The 21,988-nt window shown below is 42.2% G+C and overlaps 1 protein-coding gene and 1 long non-coding RNA gene across 8 annotated transcripts in view; one reads left to right on the top strand and one right to left on the bottom strand.

Moving 5' to 3' along the window:
- MOB2 (MOB kinase activator 2) overlaps positions 1-12,270 on the top strand; it is a 117,521-nt gene extending 105,251 nt beyond the window's left edge. For 3 of the 5 annotated variants that reach the window (XM_009674424.2, XM_068944771.1, XM_068944769.1), the window contains 4 exons: positions 1,124-1,284; positions 2,552-2,645; positions 9,242-9,366; positions 10,961-12,264. In XM_009674424.2, coding sequence (XP_009672719.1) covers positions 1,124-1,284; positions 2,552-2,645; positions 9,242-9,366; positions 10,961-11,271 — 691 coding nt within the window. In that variant the 3' untranslated portion in view covers positions 11,272-12,264. Of the gene's footprint in view, positions 1-1,123; positions 1,285-2,551; positions 2,646-9,241; positions 9,367-10,960 lie in introns of all 5 variants that reach the window. The other 2 variants (XM_068944770.1, XM_068944768.1) reach the window with 1 other exon arrangement.
- LOC138067427 (uncharacterized) overlaps positions 1-21,988 on the bottom strand; it is a 36,917-nt gene that overhangs the window by 6,184 nt on the left and 8,745 nt on the right. The window contains exons 2-7 of one of the 3 annotated variants that reach the window (XR_011141308.1): positions 14,812-14,942; positions 13,802-13,919; positions 13,082-13,305; positions 12,377-12,425; positions 9,178-9,389; positions 5,069-7,723 (exon numbers count right to left, since the gene is read on the bottom strand). This is a non-coding gene — a long non-coding RNA (uncharacterized lncRNA). Of the gene's footprint in view, positions 1-5,068; positions 9,390-12,376; positions 12,426-13,081; positions 13,306-13,801; positions 13,920-14,811; positions 14,943-21,988 lie in introns of all 3 variants that reach the window. The other 2 variants (XR_011141309.1, XR_011141307.1) reach the window with 2 other exon arrangements.

Here is a 21,988-nt window from a genome sequence, read left to right as displayed (position 1 = left end):
AAAAGGTGTTCCTTGTAACAGACATCCTTCCTGAAACCATGAAATCCAGCTTTCTCGTTACCATGTGGAAATGAAGTGCGACTCTCTTCCCCCTACCGGAAACCTCCTATAGCGGTTTCTGCACATCTGTGGATTGTAAATAATATTGCAAGTGTGTAAGCGTGTATCATGCTCCAGTCATGACGTTTTCCTTAATTTCTCTTTGATGATGGCCTCCTGAAGTCTTGTAGTCTGTCTCGTCTTAAGTTACTGGTTAGAGAGAAGTATGATGAGACTCATAGATGAGTTCAAGAGAGCTCTTGCATATGCCAAGGAGATAAATGCATTTTATGGAATGTGGTTTGTCTGCTTTTTTAAATCCAAATGGAAGGTTATTTCATCATACAGCTCTACCGGTAGCCATTTGTTCCACATTTTAAAGGATTTAACTCAAGTTCTTTCTGGCTTATATATACTGGAAGTTGAGAAAGTGAGCGTTACTGTAGTTATCGGTTTCTTGCTGGAGTCATAGATGTTCACTTGCAGAAGACTTCTGGTATCTCAGGGAATGGAGGGCTGGAATAGCTAGGGGAGCTGTACCTCTGACTGGAACAAAGCCAGTAAAGTTATGTGGAAAGAGCAAATGAGAAGTATCTTCTTGCAGCGGTCTGTTTTCAGTGTTTCTCGAGCTCCCGTTCCGCAGGTGAAAGCGAACGATGATGCACGCTGTTAGTATACTTCCAACAGAGTAGCTCCCTCAGGCACAGTGCCACGCTGCTGTCACCACTGTTCACAGGCATAAAGAAACACTGTCACTCTCCCAATAATTTGCTATCTAAACCGACAAGATAAAAGGAGGACAGAGATGGAACAGCTCAGTCTGACGTTTCTTATGCCATTCAGAATTTTCTCAGCTACTTGAGAAAGGGGATGATTTCAAATAAACTTTCTTCTAAAACTATCTTTTGCTTAAAAAAAAAAAAAAAAAAAAAAAAAAAGCTAGAGGAGAGAAGGCAGGAGGAGCAATATAAACACAAAACACCTGAGTTGGAAGAGTTTGGATAAACTGGTTACTTTCAGGTTACTATGGCTGTTCATCAGCAGGAGAAGTAACCTGTCTTTTCTTTTTTTAATCTTTTTGCAGGAAGTCCAAGGGAAAGCCAAATGGTAAAAAGCCAGCACCGGAAGAGAAGAAACTTTACCTAGAGCCAGAATACACAAAATCCAGAATTACTGACTTCGAATTCAAGGAGCTAGTGATGTTACCACGAGAAATAGACCTCAATGAGTGGCTAGCCAGCAACAGTGAGTACTGTGAACGTATACCTCTGAGCTTGCTGTCCACACCCAAAAAGGCATTCATTCATCCTGTTTCTTTTTACTGTTTTCAGTGCTTAGAAAAACACTCAATGAGTATATAGGCATACTGCATAATGCGTGTCATTATACCTTGAGTAGTAATTAAGATGTCTTACTACACTCCAACTGTGCTTAGCAGTACAGAAGTCTTGATATATTTCCTCCTTCCTACTCCCTCGCTGTGACACTGAGGGCATTAAAATTTTTAGTGTGCTTTTGAGGACCCTCAGTTTCCCTTTGAATAGTCTGCTAAACCTGCTGGTTCAGCATGTTTTTTTGAGTCAAGCCATTGGTCTTCCAGAAGCATTGTAGAAACAGGCAATTTGTTGAGACTTGTATACAAGGCAAGTTATGCTTTAAACCAGACATTTTGAAGTCTTTTGGATGGATTTCTTCTTCCCACCCTCTCCAAGCTTTGGTGGAATTATTGTGAATTTAAACTGTAGCCAGACTGGAGCTCAAAGTGGTGACTGACTAAAAGACTGCATGCTCTGACTGAATGCTGTATAAATTCCCCTGTGCATCTCATTTCTGATTTACAATACTTTCCTGTGCTTCTGCTTCATCTGCCAGTTCTAACCTGCAGGTATGACCCCTTCCTGCTTACGTTTTGAACCGTATGCGGTAGTAGCAAAAAACTGCTTTAAACTGCGCACTAGGGAAGTATATAGACGTTCATTAGGAGAAAGTGAGGTGCCTTCTGAGGAGTATTAAAATGACAAATATCTTATGAGAGTCTTAAAAAGTGGAAATGTAATAGTTTTCATGCTATTTGGTTTGTTTGTTTTTTTTAAGGCAGTATGTCATGAGAACTAATAATGTCATTTTCCAGCCACTTCTAAATTGTGGATTTTAAGTTCGACTTCAAAAGAACTCAGCAAATTGCTTGCCTTCAGCTTAGAGTAGAGTATTCGACTCTAAAGGTGAGGCTGATGACAAAGACACTTTCCAGTTTTGCTGCTTAGTGAGTAATAAGAGCTGATGCATCATGGTGCTTTCATCTTAAATCAAAACAAGAGCTTTCATTCTCTCTATCTTTTTGTTTTGCAGTTCATCATTAGACTCATTTAGCTAAATCATGTTTAAATGTGTACGCAAGCTCGGGACTCTGAGGTCATTTCACTTGCTCTATTTAAATAATTGTCTGGGGGACAATCAGTGTTTGAAAGTATTTTATATTTACGAATTTCCTTCCTTTGTGTTTATTTTTCAGCAACAACTTTCTTTCATCACATCAACTTACAGTATAGTACAATCTCAGAATTCTGCACAGGAGAGTCGTGTCAGACCATGGCAGTGTGCAATACGTAAGTCATATAGCATGCTCAGTATTTGCGATTACAGGGTTTCCATGAAATCTTGAGAGTTGCTTGGGGGGTGGATATTGGTATTTGATGGAGTTGGGCAAGTGTGCGGCAGCAGACCTCGTTACCTAGTAAGGATGTGGGCAGCTGTGCATCTTTCCCTGTCCCAGTGAAGGGTGCTGGAAATCTGCTTTTGTGGAGGCCTAAATCTTTGACTATTCTGAGTTGGTTTTATAAGGTCACATCAGAGAGGCAGGTTACCATACCATGTTTGTAGCTTGCGTAGGGGGTTAGAAAAGCAAAAAAGTGAAACTGTTCTTACTGGAAACGCTGCTGGGATTCCGTAGAAGGCAGAGAAGGATAAACGGATTGCGAAAACCTCAGAGGGTGCTTTTGATAGCTGGAATGCTGACAGAGCACCAGGCTGCTGACGGATAACCTCTAGCTTGACGTGAGCCACTGGCTTTCTGCCTGAGCCCCTGGGCACAGAGGGCACGCGTGGCAGCTTCGCAAAGAGTAAGGAATATGGTTTGACGCTTTCACTCGGAAGGATGTATTAGTCCTTTTTAACACTGAGAAGCTGTCACTTATGAAATAAAGCTTTATAGCTTTACTGTACATGGTGAACGTAAGAAAAAGTAAGTTCCCACAAACTCCTGCTCTTGATGAGCACAGTCCAACGTGATGGAATATGAGATCCAGTTGGGTATGAATAAGCCTGCTGGTTTTTTTTCTCCCCCCAACACGTGTGCTGATAGTGCTGTTCTTCCCTCCTCTTGCATTTCCCAGGATTCATTTAGTTCACAGAAAACTGAGCAGTTAGTTTTGTACATCAAACAAACGTCCCAGGGACTGTACACAACAAAAGTGGAGCTCTGTTAGTGTCTTTCCGACACTAATTATGTAGTGCTTAACAAGGAATTCTTGCTTAATGCATTGAGCCAGCTCATACATTTGATAGTAATAGGAGAGGCTTTGAGAGCACTCTGAGGAGCGTAAAGCGTACTGAGGATATTTTTGCATGTAAGAGTTGGAAAGATAACTGTCAGTTATGTGCCAGAATTAAAGGCCCTGTTAAGGACTTTGAAAGCAGGCTGGAACAGAAAGTAATAAATCTCTGCTAGGCCCAGATTTTATCAAAAGTGGACAGCATGTCTCTAAATGAGGAAGGGTGATCAGTAAGACGCTTATTTTGTTGACACCTGCTCCCAAGCTTTCTTTTGTTCTAATTCCTGATGTAGCCCTGGCTGTCCAAAGGACTGAGTTTAACTGTTTAATCTGCTTGTCCGACGGGATAATAAGTGGGATAATAGTGGCTAAAAGAACATGGTGGTGGGGAAGCTACGTCAGTGTTGCTCCACTCTGCTGCGGTGAGTCTTAAACAACAGTTCACTGTAAGCAGCTGATGTATGAGCATAAAGAAAGGAAGTGCCTGCAGGCAGCTCCAGCTGTAGTCTATATTTTTAGAGGTGAGGAGTGATACCAAAATGTTCCTGTCCTTTGTTTTGGAAAACTGAAAATTGCGCTATTTGGGAATAACAGGAAACATGTCTACACTTGGGTGAAACACTTGAAACAGCTTGTGTTTAGCAAAATCGTGACAACCTAAGTACCTTCCTGTACTTGGGGGCGGATGACTGATCACGTTTGCAAACTGCAGGCTGCATATTTCATTCTTCTATTAAGCGTCTGGGTTTATGAAAAAACACATAGGTGCAATCATCTAGCTGCATGCCTCAATATAGTTTAGCTTTGAAGGCCCTGTTCGCAGTTGTGTTCTCCAAATAGCTCTAATAGCCATTTTGGATAATCCTTATCTTTCTGTTCTACCTTTACTAGCTTTTTCCCTTTTGGGTTTTACTAAGATAAGCATAAACGGAACATGGAGAGCTGATTCTAAAATACTCTTTTTTTTCATATCTAATTCCAACTATGATAGAGCTATACGTTCCTTTTTTTTTAAGCTGACTCTAAAGAGGAAAGGTAAGCACGTGCTTGTTGTTTTGGAGAAACACCCCTTGATATGGTTTATCCTGTCACTGACCTATCTCCAGTTTATAAAGGGTATCACCTAAAGCATTAGAGTTGGTTGCTCATTTATCTGACAGACACTCCTGATTTGGCCTTCGATGACTATATGATCTGTTTGTTTTAAGTAATTTCTACTGGAATAACATAGCATCCCTACACAGATCAGATTTGCCACAGTGGCATAGCACCTTGGAACAGGTTAGTCTGCTGCTATTTCAGTACTGATTTGTTTGTAGGGCCAACTTCTACGTTCTGTTCCTCTCTTCTACTTTCCCTGCCCAGCTTCCTAAGGTGTGTTTTGGATCACACCATTCTGATCTTACCTAAGGAAGGCTTTTGTATTTATGGTGGAGACGTCAAAGTAACTGTGGAGAACAGGTTGGTTGTCAACTTACCTTGCATTCAAAGCCCATAGAAGATATTCAGTCTCCTAGGTTTTGCTCTCTTTGTTAGAGGATTTGCTGGTAAAATAAACAGTAGTTGCAGTTAAGTATTTGAGGTAAAGTTTTGGCACCTCAGAGAAGCTCCAGTCAACTGACAAACTGCAGACAGATGCAGCTCTCAGGTCTCTCAGATATGAGATAACACAGCCACAAAATGGAGAAGAAAACGTCTGCTCAGGGTCACTGAGAGATAATCGACTGAAACTAGCATCCACGTGGAATAGTTGTAAGTGTTTGCGGGGAAGATGGAATAATGCTGAGAGAAATATCAGAAAGGCTGATTATCTTCAAAACTTGAGGCGGATGGCATGATTAAGAAGCACTTGTTTTGCTTGTTAATATGTTATAGCACCTGCTTTAAGGCAAGTGATAATCTTTAATGCAATGTTACTATTTATATTTATTATGCTTTATTATTATGCAAACTGTCTTACCAAAAAATTAAGTTTCCTGCCACGAACTGTAAACTGGTTTTCTAGCTGACTGTTGGGCAGAACTTTTCAGGAAAGTGCTTGCATGAGTGGAGTACCTAAGAGCCTGTGTAAGCGCTGTCGAGATTACAAAACTCCTCAGGCAGAAGTCGAGGATGCAAATTTCTAAGCAAGCTACTGATAGAGTATAAGGTCTCATTTCTGTCTAGTGAAACTCCTTAATTGATAACTCTCCTTATTTTTCTGTTGTTTAGCTTGACCTTAGTGTCTCTGCATACAGAGGTTATTTCCTGAAAGAAATCTTGAGTCAAACTTGCATGTTTTGCATTTTCTTTTCTGTGCGACTACGTAGTGAGTCCTTTCTCTTTTTTGCCAGTCTAAATGTTGCTTTGCCCCCTTATCAAACCATCAGAACTATTTCAAGTTGCTGGCAACCGCTGTATTACTGCCCTTGCGTTGGATACGTTTGTTATCCTCTATTTCTTCATAACCTGTCTTCTCAGAGTTTCTGCGAAGACTAGTTCTCCCTCCCTTCCTTTCCAGAGGACGTAACTGCTACAGCATTTCCGTCCCTCTCCTCCAGGGAGCTTTTCTTCCTTACATGCTGATTTAAAACTCTGTTCTGCCTTGGCTTCTAGGTATACAGTAGCAACTATGTGATCATCCTTGAACTCGGAGCAACACAAAACCAGAATGTTTTGTAGGAAAGGGGATAAAATATGTACATATACTAAGATGCATCACTCTGACTTCCTGTGTTTACCTTATTGTTGGTACCATGGGTTTTCTCTCTGTGAAACCCAAAGTCATTTCTCCCTGGGTCTTAGAATGGAGCTACAAACTTCTCATGTTCTCCATACTGGGAAGGTTCAAATCAGCAAGAATTCCACCTATTAAATGCAATCATCCAAATCTAAATCATTTCAAACACTTTCTGAAAGGTGTCTTAAAGTATTGTCCTTGAATCCTTTTTGCTTCCCATCCATTGCCTAATACGGGACTTTGCTGTCACAGTGCCAATAGTGGAATGCACTTAAGACTTTTGTGCCCAACTGCGCCCCTAGTATCTCGTAAGGGAGATAGATAACTCGAGCGTGGGTGGGGAGCTGCTTACCAGGTGAGATGTTCATGGCACGCGAGGGGCTCCTCTTTCTCCAAGGCACATGACGACTCTGTCCACAACAGGACCATTCTTGTAGTTATTCCCTTACTCTTAATAGTTCTCCTCTTAAATTTTTAAGGAAAGGAAAAGGTATACAGGAGGCTGTTACAGTAATTTATTCACTTGTATTTGGCAACTGTGCAGGTTCACATACATGAGAACTTTCCTTTAAGTAAAACCCAATTATTCACATTCTTTTTTGTGCCTAAAGGCAACGCTAAACTGTGCTTTTTATCTTGTAGTTAAGGATTTCTGCAGCAGGAGAAAATTGCTGAGGTACAGGTAGTTCAATCTGCTTTTGCTTTTGGCAACAAGCATTGTCCTAAGACCCAAGATTTTAGGTCAGACCTGCCTAGAACTGCCTCCCTCCAGCTTACTGCAGGACTAGACCAACGAGGTAGACATGGCTTGTGTTTAATTCCTTAAATGTTGATTGTGTAAAGGAAGTAAGCAGTAATGAAGAACACAGTCCTCACCTAGGGGTGCAAATGCGAGTTTTGATGCCTGCCATAGCTCTGTAAAGAGCTGTTAAATCCTGTGGTTTTCATCTACTTGCTCATCTCTTTATACCCTTTTAGAATTAACCCCACCACTTTTACTTAACAGTGTTAAGAATGACCAACCGTTGCATGCTGAAAATGGGCTTAAAGAAAAATTCTGAACTTCAAGTGTCTGCAGAACTAGTTTTCGGTTGTCACTCCTCTCTGATAGTTGAGCCGCACTGCTAATTTCTGTACTGTTTCCTTTGTCTTCATACAGCCTGGAGACATGAACAATGTCCTTAGTATCCCACCCCCTCTCTTCCCCTGCCTCCCCCTGCAATCCCTGAAGAATATTTCTGGGCAACGGAAACAGACTGCAAATTAGAACTTTTCAATTACAATTCAATTCGACCTTCAATGCTACTTAACATTTTTCTTTCGTTGCTTCATGACTGTTCTGCTGGCCAGAGTACATAAAATTACATTTTTCAAGCAGCACCTATAGATCCTTCCAGTTCGATGCAGCCTAGTCCTGTTATGCACAGAAAAAACAACATTATTTAATCTTTATCTTCCATGCAAAATGTTTAAAAAAAAAAAACCCGTTCAAAGTGTTCAAAGGTGGCTGGACTTCCCACTGAAATGATAGTTTGGAAGTTTGTTTAATCCTTTTCAAGAAGTGGGTTGCGTGAGGAATGTCAGATAACAGATCCTTAGTCAACAGAGCAGAGTTGGAGGTAGGCAGGCAGGCAAAAAGCAGTAGCATGGCTTAGCTGTGGTGCGTTTATGAAGCTGGCGGTGAGGGACACTTGCCACGTTCCTAGCCAAGTTCTGAGCCTTAAACCACTTCTAACCTTGCTTCCAAAGCAGCTGGCAAATCCCACCTATCCTGTGTTCTGAGGAAGGCTAAGACAATGGATTTCTCATCAAGCCCGTAATGATACAGGACGGCACCAGGGCTGCTTAGACCGTTTGAAGGAAGAGTTCAGGAGTTGGAACTCAGATAGCTCTTAATGTGGCATAGGCAAAGAAAAAGTGTTTCGCCAAATTCCTTACCTATCTGTAAACTGTTTCTCACTCTGCCTGCCTGGTGCATCGGCTAGTTGTTCCTGGTAACACTTAGAAGTGTGTAAATTAACCATGATAAAAAATAACAGAAATAACTTCAGTGCTTTTGTAGCCTTCAGATTCCTCCCTGTTGACTGTAATACATTATTAGAGAACGTTACTGGTGTAGTTTGGCTGCTGTTAATCAATGTGATTATGGCTAACTGCTGGAATTACGGTTACTTGTGAAAGCCTAACTGACAGTATTGTATGTCTTCTGTTCCTTAAGCTCCAACAAGATTATTCACTAGTGGCAGAGGTCAAAGGTAAATAATTCAGCTGTTTTGGGGAGTTTGTAAGCAAAGGACCAGGGTTCTGAGGCACAGTGGTAGAATATGCAAAACTGTCCTGAAAACTTTACCAAAATTGCTTTTTTTGAAACAGGTTTTATACCATTTGGAAGGACTGAGGCAGGTACCTCAGTCCTTGAAAAAGCTGGTATTTTGGAGCCACCTCCTGTCTGTTTAATAATATTACACTGCAAGACTAATTTATGTTTTGTGGTGCTAGTTAAGCATAAGACCACCAATTTATCTCTTTTTAATTCCGTTAACCCTTTTTAAATAGCAGTAACACTTTCCTCCGGAGTTTTATAGACTGTGAGGCCTCAGTCTGTGGTTGACAGGTAGTTATCACCGCCTCTGACAGGTGAGTCCCTTCTAAGAAATCTACCTCCCCAGATGCCACTTGAGTGGAAGTAGAGCTCCTCTCTGTGGACACTTGCCAGAAGCCTGCCTGTGCTTGATAGGGAGAAACAACTGGCTAAGAGAAAGTCAGAGCTTCTGATTTAGAAAGACACTCTGAAGGGAATCTCAGTAGCAGGTATCATCTATGTTGATAACATGGCAGCTGTTGCTTTTCATTATTTTAGGCACTAACCTCTTAGGCGTTGAGCTGAGAAGCCAAGGTGGAAATGTGGTGACGCTTTCCATTCTTTTCACAGACAGTACTACTGGTATGATGAGCGGGGAAAGAAGATCAAGTGCACTGCTCCTCAGTATGTTGACTTCGTCATGAGTTCGGTGCAGAAACTAGTGACAGATGAGGACGTCTTTCCAACAAAATATGGTATGTTTACCTTTGGAGAGATGCTGCAAATAAGGTGAAATTTGGCATTCAGCATATCGTTAATGCCACAGAACTTTCTCACGTTCTTTCTGAACAGAGATTTTAAACTAGATGCATTCTTGCAGTAAGGCTTGCACTTTTGGCATATGAACTGAGGTGAAAGTCTTGTGATCTTCTCCCTTTTGCTGATGTTTCATCATGAGTACATCTTTTTCTCCAAACAGTTTGAGATTTTTCTAGGAAAAACTCTTTATGTTCAGAGCGGACAAAGATTTGAATACTGTCAGCATGTGTGCGTTCAACACACTTTACTACTAGCAAAATTTAACGTTGTTGTTCTACCCTTTCCCTTAGAGCCCTAGTGCGTCAGGGGGAGATAAAGTGTACTGCCAGGAACGTGGCCTGATGCCTTTTCCCAACCTGGTCTGGTCTCACAGATTGTTTAGATGCTCCCTTCCCCTTCAAAGATTAAATAAGAGCCTGCTTTTTAAGAACTGAAAAGTAACAGAAGAATATAATTTTAGCTCAAATTTGTATCCTAACAAGCTTGCTATGTGCAATGGCTTTGATTAAGGGAATAAAGTAGGTAGGTAGCTGAAGAGAAGTTACCACTGTAGCAGGGCTTAATCATGGCTTAAAAACAACTAGCTTGAGTCCCTTCAGTAGATAATTGGAGAATTAAAAAGTATGTACAATATAACAATTATTATAAGCTGGTATTCTTTATTTGTAAGCATCTAGATCTGGAAAGAGGCAGCACCTCAGAAGACAGCTGCAGTTGACTTTTTTTTTTTTTTTTTAAAAGCATATACTTTGTAGTTTGCTTGTTCAAGGACAATGAGGGTCTTTCATGTGACTGCTTGTCAGTATGGCCAGTGTGCACCATAGACCAGTCACATAGTTCCCGTTGCGCGCCACAGCATATAGGATGGTGGCTTTTGCTTTTCTGCTTGCCTCCGTTTTGTTTTCAGTGTCACCAAAGAGCAGCTGTCCAATACTGGGCATACTGCTGCTTCAGCATGTACAGTTTGGACTGCACCCGACTAAATGCACCCAGCAGACTGTCCTGCTCGGTATTTCCTTCTCTTCCCACTTGATAGAATTCTGACTAAGGAGAGGAAGCAAGCAGTTATACAGAGTTAGGCTGACTGCTGAACACTACACCAAGCCTACGTGTATTAGCTTCCATTTCACTACCCGTGAATTGGTTTCCCCAATGTCTGTCTTTTTTATTATGGAAAAAACCTGCCGCTCCTGGACAAACTGGATGAAGACCCAGAAATAGTCCTCATTGTTTTTATAGCCATTAGCAAAAAGTGTTGTGGTTTTAAAGAATGATTACATTTGCCTCCTAACTTTTGATCCCTTAGGGTTTAAAACCCTAACTTCCAATGAAAAAGCTTAAAAACCTTAGATTCTTCCCCTGAACGCTTGTAAAAAGAGCAAGTTGAGAGGTGATAGAGGGCCCCACAACTTGTCTGCTCTTCTACATTGAGCTAGTTGCACTCACCTACAGCTCAGCCAGAGCAAATGCTGCTGCAGGGCTGAAGGTGACCAGCAGGAGCTATCATGGTGTTTTTCTGTCTTCTTTCAGGCAAAGAATTCCCAAACTCATTTGAGTCCTTAGTGAAGAAGATCTGCAAGTACCTGTTCCATGTGCTGGCCCATATCTACTCCTCACACTTTAAGGAGACTTTGGCACTGGAGCTGCACGGACATTTAAACACGCTCTACACACACTTTATCCTATTCATCAGGGAATTCAACCTGGTGGACCCTAAAGAGACCACCATCATGGACGACCTCACGGAGGTCCTCTGCAGCACCAGCGGGAGCAGCAGTAATGGGAGCGGCAGTGGGAGCAGCAGCAGCGCAGGAGCACAGAACCATGTGAAAGAGAGATGAGTCTTCTAACAGGATCAAAACTAACAGAAACATTATATATTCTGTGTGTATGTATATGTTCAGATATACATACAGGCATACACAACAATGAAAGTTGAAAGAAATTATGCTGCCACCACAGGACATGTAGTCGTATGGGACTGTACGGAGCTTTGGTTTAATGCGCCAGCTGGCGAGAAGTTGCACCAATTTTATTTTATTTTCTGTCCACTCCTTTTACCTGTTCAGATGGATGATGAGTGCTGTTTTTAGAGAAGAGCCAAACTTGAGAGTGGGGTCACTCTTGGTTTTTTTTGTTTTGTTTTGTTTATTGTTTTGGTTTTTCTATCTTTGGTCTTGAGTGCAAGCCCTCTGTCTTTCTAGGATGGTGGTCCTGCCATTTTAAAAATATCTATTATATTATAAGAAGTGACTTTTACTTTGAAGTGGCTTAAATGCAGATGTTTGTTTGTTTTTGGGGTGGGGGGGGTTGGTTTTTTGGTTTGGTTTTACATAGACTGCCCCTCCCCATGCCAAAAACTCCCTGGTCAAGTGCATCTTGCCCCTTGCTAGCTTGGAACAGGAAGAAGCTCCTGGCTTGACTAGAATAGCAATGAGGGGCTTGCTACAGGTTGAGAGTGGGTGCGATTCTCCAGTTGTCCCATCTACCTGGTTACAACACGGGAACATGCAAGAGGATCCACAAGCCTTTCTGCTTATTGCTCCTACAACATGTATACTCTCCTCTCTGCTCCCCCTGCCCTGCCTCCTCTTTTCCAAGGCACATGTCTGTGAACAAAAAGAGTTAAGATCACTGGAGTCTAAAACCCATGTGCAAGGGCCATCCATCACCATTTGCTTCCCACTGAAAGGAGGCCCCGGGGGGGGGGGGGGGGGGGAAGGGTACAGTGGAGTCAGTCACCGCCTGTGCTAGAAAGATGGCTGTTGGCATAAAATTATACTGTTGGCTTATTTTAGTTCATCTGTTCTATAATAATAAAAACAAATCTATCAGCCATAAGCTTTGTTATTGTGTTTGCAGCGTCAAAAGTCCCTTCCTAATGTCAACCAGCTTTGGAAACAGTTCTTTCACTCCCATAGACTAGCAGTGTAATCAATTCCTTACCCTTTCTGGTAGTGCTAGGAGATGACCTCTTCCCCAGGTAACCTGCAGACTTGGAAGATAAGCAAAACACAGAAAAGAAGAACAAGTTTCCTGCTTGTACAAACTTAATTCTCCACATGTAGTGAGGCTGCTGGGTGTTTTGCAGCAGATGCTATCAATCAGGACAGTGATACTACTCTTTCCTTCACATCTCCAGTGATCTGGGGCAGTCAGGATTTCCAGTTGGGAAAACGCAAGATTTCGCTTACAAATGTGTTTCTACCACATCTGCTGCGAATGGTCTCTGAGAATTTTTCATTATTACTGTTCATAATTATCTGGAGGTAATGTCATTAATAACTGACCTGGCATGAATCCCAGGTTCTCCTGAATGAGTTTTCCAACTGTGTAGTAAAAGTCAGTAGAAGGAAAGTAAAAGAGAAAGAAAAGGAGAGCAAGCACAAGGAGAATGAGAAGAAGAAAAGCACAAGCAAGTGGAAAAGACTGGGGGGGGAGGGGGGGAGCAAGACATGAAGAGGAAAAAAAAAAAAAGAGGGTGAGCAAAGAAAAACCGGGAAAGCAAGCCAAAGGAGATATAGGACAAAAAAAACGTGAGAGAGCGAGACGAAAAAGCAAGCCCGAAGTCAGCAAAAATGCATGAGCACAGGGGAGGGGAAAAAAAGGGAGGGAGGAGAGCACAAGAGAATGTGAGAGAAAGGGTCTCACCTCTGAGTCCAGATTCATCTACTGTTTTTTTTTTGTCTCCCGCTTGTGGCCATCTCGTGACATTGCCGGTAGACACGCTGGAGGGCTTGGTGACCTTTTTCATCTGCATTCCATTAACACTGGTCAGTCTGAGAGCATCTCTGAGAACACCTTGTCAGCCCGCGCTGCCTCCATATTCAGACATTCCCATTCATTTGTCTAGTGCAAGTCCCCGACACTAATGGCTGAAGGGAAAAGCTTAATCATTCTTTAGTTTATCAGATCAATGCCATTTGTAAGGCCTCTGTGCTGCTGTGCTGCTTGCAGTCTGAGAATAGCATACAGTGGCGTTCAAGCACAAGCCTAATGTAAGAAAGTAATAGCAAGGACAGCCACCCAGAAATACGTTTCTTATACTTTATTAGCTCCTTGTAAAAGAAGTCGTCAGCCGCCTAATGCTAAAAGGCTACTTAGGAAAAAAAATTTTTTTTTTTTTTTTTGACTTGAACAAGAGGTAGTTCAAATCTCTCTAGAGAAAAATGCCTTAGCTAGAATGATGCTCAGGTTCTGATCACAACAGAGATACTATAGCAAACATTAGACTAAATTGCACCTGCTCTTCCGCTAGGAGAGCTGTCAGAGCCTAACAGAACGCCTGGGAACCCATGTTTTAATGCAGAGCACCAAACCTAATTAATATTAATTCAGCTACCAGGTGAGCAGTAAAAAGTACCACATTACCTCTAGAGGAGCAAGCTCACGTTCAGGACAACTGTCCTAAGTCCATCCCACAGGCATTTGCTGTTCCTGAAAGCACAGAAACTTCCTTCTGACAGGATACTCTTCTTATAGTTTACAACTGGTTATGGAGAAAATAAACAAACAATAAACAAATGTACTGTAGCCTAGCATCTTGTTGGTTTTAGCAGTGGGATTAAGGAAAACACTGACATCAGTGCCATTACTAATATTCTTTTCACGAGTAACTACTACTATAAAGAAAGACAGAGCAGCCTCAAGGCAGCCAGGCCTATTTCAGAGGCTACTGAACTACGATGATTGATTGATATAGTAACACTAATGATGAGCCAAAAGCTGCTAAATCTTCAAACTGTCTGGATGATGCCACTGAAGTCTGCCAGTGACATTCTGCACTTGCACAAGTTCACTGAATAGCTAAACTGGGCCAAAGGACCATGCCTGAACTTCCCTGCATGTAAAAAAAAAAAAGGGGGGGGGGGCCTTAGTTCTTCTGCCTCAAAAGAAATGCTCATAGTGCTGGTTTAAATGTGTTTTGTAAATGGATTTAAGTAAGTAAGTGCTGTTAAACAGGGGCACCTACCTATTCACCTAACCCTTCCCCCCCTCCCCAAAATGCATACATGCACATGCATGCGCGCGTGCGCACACACACACACCACTCTCTCGCTCGCTCTCGCTCTCTCTGCTTCTTTGTGCAACTTCCCAAAGACAGACCATGTTCTCAGGGCCAGGTTCCAACACCTTACCACAACTCTTGACCAAGCTGTTAAAGAACACTGCTAGAAGTAAGACCTACCTCTTTTCTCTTCCTCTCTCTCCTCCCCGCTTTTCCAGCATACACCCCTTCTGCAGGCACTGCCTGTTCAGACAAGTGCTCAGCATTACATCATCTGACACTGCAGAACCTGAGCCAACTTTCAACAAACCCATCTACCAGGCCCCAAACCATGGCAATGTGAGCTTAATCTGTCGCAGGCCAAGGGCCTTACCTTAAAAACAACAGAAGTCACAGATGATGCGTTTTGTAGGATTTTTTTGATCCCTGACGTTCAGTGCTCTGGACATACATAGGAGTAGCATGCTGAAGAGCTGAAGTTACATAAAGTCGTCAGCAAAGGGGCTGGAAAGGAAGGCCAGACAGTTTCAACTTGCTATTTTTTTTTTTGTTTTTCCTTTTTGAAAAGCACTGTCATACACCTTCGTCTCACTAGCAATAAGTCTCTGATGTTGAAATGTCCTTTAAATAAAGTAGAAATTCCTTTAAATAAAGACAAGAAGAAAATAATTTCTTCAAATATGACAGCTAGAATAAACACCAGCAGCAGGGTAAGCAAGGAACAAGGTCAACAGCTTCCTTCCATTACACTGGCTACTTCTGGGCTCCAGTAGGAACAAGACATCAGAACAGTGCCAACAAGTCTTTCTTTCACATAGAGAAACAGCCATCTGTAGCTTTGACCTCAAGGCAATAACGCTTGCAGAGATCACAGGCCCAGCTTCATCTCAACCCTAAGAAAGCACTGGGAGCGGCAAGATGTAAATCAAATCTACTGCACACAGCAAAATCAGATCTACATCCTTATTGCTTGCCTGAGAACTGTGGAAAGTTAAATAATCAAGTTTGAGGTCTCACAAATCACAAATCTCTTTTTATGGATGAACAACGACCTTTTAACTAAGAATTTTAAAAACGTCCCCCTTGTTACGGAAAGCTTTCTTGATGACAGTAACTAAACAGAGAGAGATGCACTCTGGTTCTGAGGTATCGCCAGTTCTATCCAAATGTGCACGTACCAGGATGCTGTTGGAACTGATCGGTAGCCTGAAGGTGGATGCTATCGGGTAGTATCTATCTCCTGGACATTCTCAGAAGACCAAAAGACCGTCAAAGAAACAAGCAACGCCATGAAAGAACAAGCCAACTTTATCAGAGCTCACTACGAACACTGATCTCATACAAAGCCACACTTCATCGAACAAGACCTCACGCACATCTGCCATGTAACTTATCCTGTCCAATCCATAGCTCACTACTTCATCTGTTAACTGAAAGACTAAAATCCAGAAATACATTTCCATTATCTAAGCTGAGGACAGAGAAATAGGTGGTGGTTTTACGCCCAAACCTACTGAACAAATGGAAACAGTGTTTGCGCCTATAGCACAAATGGCAATGCTACACAGTCTAAAGCCAGCTCTAATGCCTCAGGTACTGGCAGTAGTTGCAGCAGAGTTCTGTATGGCTAAATTATCCACGCTGTGGGGCAATACTAGCACTCGCATACAAGCTCTGTACCTTAATATTTAAAGACAGATCTAGTATCTTCACATGGTATGGCTGTATGCAGTATAGACATATCCTGACATTTGATATGGGCTAAATGAAATAAAACGAGCAAGATAACAAAGCTGCCCAAAAAAAAAAAAAAAAAACCCCGTTCATATTCAAAGCGTTATTGAGATCCCATTCTTTCCACGGACAGAAGAACTGCTCTGGCTGTAATGCCCAATATAAAAACAATAAGGGACTTTCAAATATAAGTTAGCATGTAATCAGCCTAAACTAAGAGAAAACAGGAACTATCAAGTGCTTGTTCAGACCAGAGAACACTCAGCTTTTTCTAGTAAAAAGCGGGCTTCAGGAATTGAACCTGACTCCAGGGATATCCTATCCGCCTTTCTTACTCTAAGCAAGTTTGGTCATCTGCTAATTCTTTTCATTCTATCCAAAAGAGTAACTAAAATACCCTGTCACTTTCCCATACAACAGATCAGATAGTTAACTTCCATAAAGCGGGGAAAGGTCCCTTAACATAACATTCCTCCTCTTTTAATGGTCCCCCAGGACAATTCAAAAGAAAGGGTAAAAAGAGCCAGGGCAAGACAGCCTCCCTGGAGAGCAACCCTCTGGGACATCCCTTCAGCTACAAAAAAGGTCAAATGCCATCTCACAAAGTACTCCTGCTTCTGTGAAACCAGTTCCTCACGTGACATCAGCAAGGCTTAAAAGGCTCGTGCCTGAAGGAAGTACTGCCCTCAAGGAGAGCAAAAGGAAACCTAAACAAGGAAGATAAACTGGTCTTTGGCACCAGCCATGAATTTAACTACCACGCTGAACCAATGAAACAGGCTGGGATTCCCCTAGAAGGGCTTTAATGCAGGTGTACAAAGCATCCAAGAAGGATCCTCAGTCTGATAAAGGAAACAAGTGCTGCACAGCTCTCTAGCATTAAGAACTTCAAAGCAGGAACACTCATGCAGCCCCAAAGGCCACCGAGCATAATCACAGGGTCCCATTCTGCTTTGCTCTGCACGGACCCTTTAGGAAAGGCCATTATTTCCTCTTGTACTTGAAAACTCTACCTCCAAGCAGATGAGTTCTCTCAAATGACTCTTCTTCCTTCCTCCTAACTGCCCAAGATCACATAGTATACTTGGAAACCACACTTCCATGGAATTCTTTCCCAAAAATCAACTCAAGGAATATTCTTTCTATTGCTAAGCATCAAAGCCTACAGCGTACTTGAGGTAGAAGAGCTGTCTCATACAACGTCTGGTAGACAATCCAATAGCCATTAATATATAAATTCATCCAAATTCTCTTAGGCAACTTGGGTTTTTTTGTTTCATTTTATCATGTGTCAGTATTAGATTCTTTACAGCAGCATCTGTCATGCTGGGGGCACAAAGGCAGTGTCTGGGTTTGGATGACCAAACGTAAAGGATTATTTTACTTTGCAAAGTAAAAATGCATTGCTTTGTAAAGCCTTTTGTAACAAATTCAGTGACAGTGGTATTGCAAACAATCGGAATATTTTTGGAATACTTACACCTGCCTACTAGAACAATTCATTTTTATGAATAAGGAGAACCTTATGCTTGGCTCCACTTGCCAAGGGTAATCCAGAACAGAACTGGAAACTGACATTAAATAACTGAAGTTGATTACACCTACATTAAAACCATGTAAATTCTGCAATGGAAAGAATTCTTGTGTCCTTTTCAAACGGGTTTACTGACACTTGGCAATTCAGGAAAGTAGATTCAAATCCTTGTGGCTACAAAAAAACTGTGTGAATAGGAGTGAACATCAAAAGCAGGGGGTTAATTGGGCCCATACACCAGCTGTACTCATTGGAGCCACACTGTGAAAACTTTCGCTACTTCAAGAAAGAAAATTTTCAAGAAAGCGCAAATAACAAAAAAAGGTCTTTGAACAATCTTTTTCATTAGTTTAAAAAGAGTTTTAAATGGGCTTAAATTAAATCTACAGAACATGTTTTTATAAACTCAGTGCTGTCATCACTGTCAGACTCTGCAGGTGAAAAGGACTGCAGCTCAGGCAGGTAGTTCCCAGGGAATCTTAAAATGAGATCTGCATCAAGACCTGGACGAATATGATTATTCATTATCATCAGTTCATTCATAAATACACTCACAGTCTTCAGAATGCAAAGAACCAATAATTCCTTGAATCTGCATCTACCGGTACTCTAAGGTTTGGGCAGAAAGTCTCCCGTTTCAACTCCCAGAAGGATGACATTAGGGGGTAGATACCAGAAAAGGTACTGGGCACTGCTAACCCACAGTTGCTTGGGAAGAATCACATGCCACCTATAGAGCAAAAGCAAGCCCGATATACAATTGCCAGCTGGACAGATATGGCTCCTTCCACTTGAGTTTTTCAACTACAAACACACTTCTGGAGTTCAAGGCTTAAGCCAGGTTAAGTTCATCCTCACACAAAGCTCAGCATTGAAGCAACAAAAAACTGCATAGCGCCACCTGAATCACAAAGTTCAGTCCCTTGCAGTTACAGGCAATTCTGCCATAGATGTTCAGTACAGAGATCCACAGCATGTTTGTATCTCTCACTCCTAGCCACAAATTCCCACTGCACACTGTGACAGACTGAAGATCAAAAGCTACAACTATAACATGCTGCAGGAAAAGAACAGGAGGTGCTCAGGGGATGGTCAGTGTCCACCTTGCTCAAAATCAGGCAGAGCTGTGTGTGAACCTCCCCTAACTCATCCTTGTCGTATACTATAACCGTTGGGCTATTTGGCAAAGGGAATGGTGCAGATAAGGTGACTCCAGAGGAGCCACTGAAAAGGGAACACCTAGCTTGCAGATGTTCATGAAAACACAGCCTGAGATAGGCCGTGTCTGCTCTTTGCCACTCGTGATCTCACTGGACTGTTCATGTTTTGGGGCTGAAATGGAAGTGCCAAGAACCTGTGGGTGACTTTTAGACTGGACAGGACCCCAGGGCAGGTTTTGCGGACGCCAGCCAGTGCCCAGGTGAGAGGCAGTTTGACATCTTCACAAACCTAGTCCTACAAAGCTGATGCTCACAGACCATTAGGGAGGTAGGGTATCCCAGAGCCACCTTTCTTCCGTCTACCTCAAACCACTAAGCTGAATTTAGTAACAAGATGGCAACCCCATGCATGAAGTTAATCCTGTGGCATAACCACTGCTTAAATGGAAAGCATGACAAATATTCCAACCCATCAAGGGATTTTGATTGGATTAGAAACCCTCTGTGCGTCATTATAATCTCCCTGATGAAGGCGAAAAGTGAAATTACAGCTGGAGAAGAGCGATTAGAAAACCCATTATAAAAGTTTTATTATCTGTTTTTATTGGATTAACATTCATTTCTGATCCAGGTGCTCCTCAGATAAATAGCTCAGATGGTTTATAAGAGGGTTGTTTTATTTTGCTGCTGACATAAACCAGTCCAGCCAACGAAATGAAACATACTGTATTTGCGCTTTTTTAAAGCTGGATTTCCAGAAAGAAGAACGCTTAAGCAATCACTCCATCTGCCTGTCCCTGTTTTCTTGCCTAGGCCAAACTTTTGAACTGTTAGCAGATTTCAACCCAACCTGGAAGAGGGGTAGGGGATTCAAAGGAATTAAAAAGTTTTTACAAGTTCTGCTGAAACAGCAAACACTGGGAGGGGAGAGAGAGTCGGCAAGTGAACCAGTTTCCTGAACAAGGGAAAAACTGCAGCCTACGCTCCCATGTTACTAGATGCCAAAGAGCCTACACAAGACCACGCACTCATAAAGGCCCCCAAACACAAAGAGTCAGAGCTCAGAGTCAACCACGAGACACAAGACACAATTTGTATGACTCTTAGCTTCCTAAATTTAGGGGCTTGTTTTGCTGCTTGTACAACTAGAACACAGTCAGCATGACCCAGACTTCCTCCATATTCTCTTAGTCTACACATACCATGCTGGATCTTAATGTTATATCACAAAAGAGGGAAGATATGCCAAAACACATTTTCTCTCAGCATCAAAGAAAAAAAATTAACATTTATTTGCATCTGAAAAGGTACTCTAGGGTTAGGTATGGAGAAATGGAAGAACCTGTCTTTAGGCACAGGCCACCAAGGAGGTCTGCAAACCTCCTGATTCAGGAGTAGAAACGTGCTGCTGCTAGGATAATCTCACGGTTAAGATTCAGATTCAAGTTCCAGCCCAAACCACAGACTTCCTATATACACCTGGGCAAATCACTTAATTACTCTACGTCTCAATTCCTTATCTGCATGATGTGGACAACAGACGCCTATTCTCCTTCTCCTTATCTGTCACAGTTATACGGACAAAGCTGTCCCTTGCTACACTATGAAGAAACGTAACTGAACAGACTCTTGGTTTTGACCATGGCTTTTACCTGTAATCGAAATACACTTTTAATAACCCACCGCAATATCTAGCTGTCCAGGATCCTGAGGTAGTGGGCTTTACATGACCCTTCCCTTTGAGAAGGACTAGGCAATGCATGGTTTTTTCCACAACTGCCTCTCTGCAGGTTCTCTCTTTCTCCACCCCTCTCTTTCACGGAGAGCAGAACAGCAGCAGCTGTACAAGCAGCAGGTAGATGGGAAGGTTTATCATCATGCAAAACACATTAGTAAGGCATGTATTTGCAAATGACACCACAAAACTTGACTTTACCACTCAGACCCTGGGGGTTACGATAACCTTTTATCCTGGACATAGCTAGGCCTGACTTACGGTTCTGGCGGACTGTATCCTATTGCAGCCCTGCTCCAACATCTCCACAGGAGATGGAGCAGGCAAGGGGAATCAGATACTGTGCACATGAACACCACCGGGGCTAAACTAAACAGCGATCAAGCACAAGCCACACACACACCTCAACAAATAGTTAGCCCTTTCCATTACAAGACAACGCAACTTTCAGGAGAGAAAAATTGTCCACCTTTCACAAATGAGATCCTTTAGCAGCAATCCTCTTCACCCTGGCTTAGAGATGCTGTCAGGCTCTCCTCTTTCTTATGCCTTTCTAAGGCGAATTCACAGGGCAACTGCACCGAAACTGGAGTTCAGTGCTGTATTTCCTCTTGCACCTCTGTATGATCTTGCACTCCACATGCTACCACATCTATCTGGCAAAACTTTATTTTTTAACTGGCTGTAGCCGGGACTTGGTTGGGTTACTAAAAAAAACCAAGTCCCCAAATGCTATTAACAAGATTAAAAGCTACAGCGAAAGGGTCAAACTTAAAACTGCTCTGCTTTAAAAAAAAAAAAAAAAAAAAACTAGAAACTTTTTTTAGGTTTTCATTCTTGTCCAGTGTAAAATGCTCAAGGTAAACGGTCATCAGGACTTTAAAGCAAATCTATTTTCATTCATGACACTATTCATTTCAATGTCAGAAGGGAACCGTGCAAGTCATTGGCTCTGATCTGCCACGTAGCATAAGCCACAAGAACTGCCCAAACGAACCCTGCGTTTTGAGACATTGCTGCGAAACCTCTCCTTGAGCAACACCATCTTGTTCTTCATTGTAAGCTGACAGCTAAGGCAAAAAATGATTGTTTTCCCTGGAACTATTCGATAACCCAGCATCTGTGTCAGCTGCAGTACTGTAACCTGAGATGACAACATAACTCAGCAAAGGGCAGAGGCAGAAGTGGAACCCCTGGCCAGACTTGTTCCTTATTCAGGGTCATGAATGAGGAGCTAGTTTAATTCAGTGAGAGCAATGGCCTTCTGACTTGAGAGACTTCTGGCAGCTGAAGCCACAAGTATTGGTCTGTCTTGGAATATTTCTTAAGTTGCTATTCCCCTTCTGTGTCCTACTGCCATTGCCTTTGCCATGAGGATTTGACCAGT

This window comes from Struthio camelus, chromosome 5 (genome assembly GCF_040807025.1).
Source record: "Struthio camelus isolate bStrCam1 chromosome 5, bStrCam1.hap1, whole genome shotgun sequence".
NCBI lineage: Eukaryota > Metazoa > Chordata > Aves > Struthioniformes > Struthionidae > Struthio > Struthio camelus.
The sequence above is the reverse complement of the archived record's forward strand: the minus strand, read 5'-3'. Positions and strand labels throughout refer to the sequence as shown.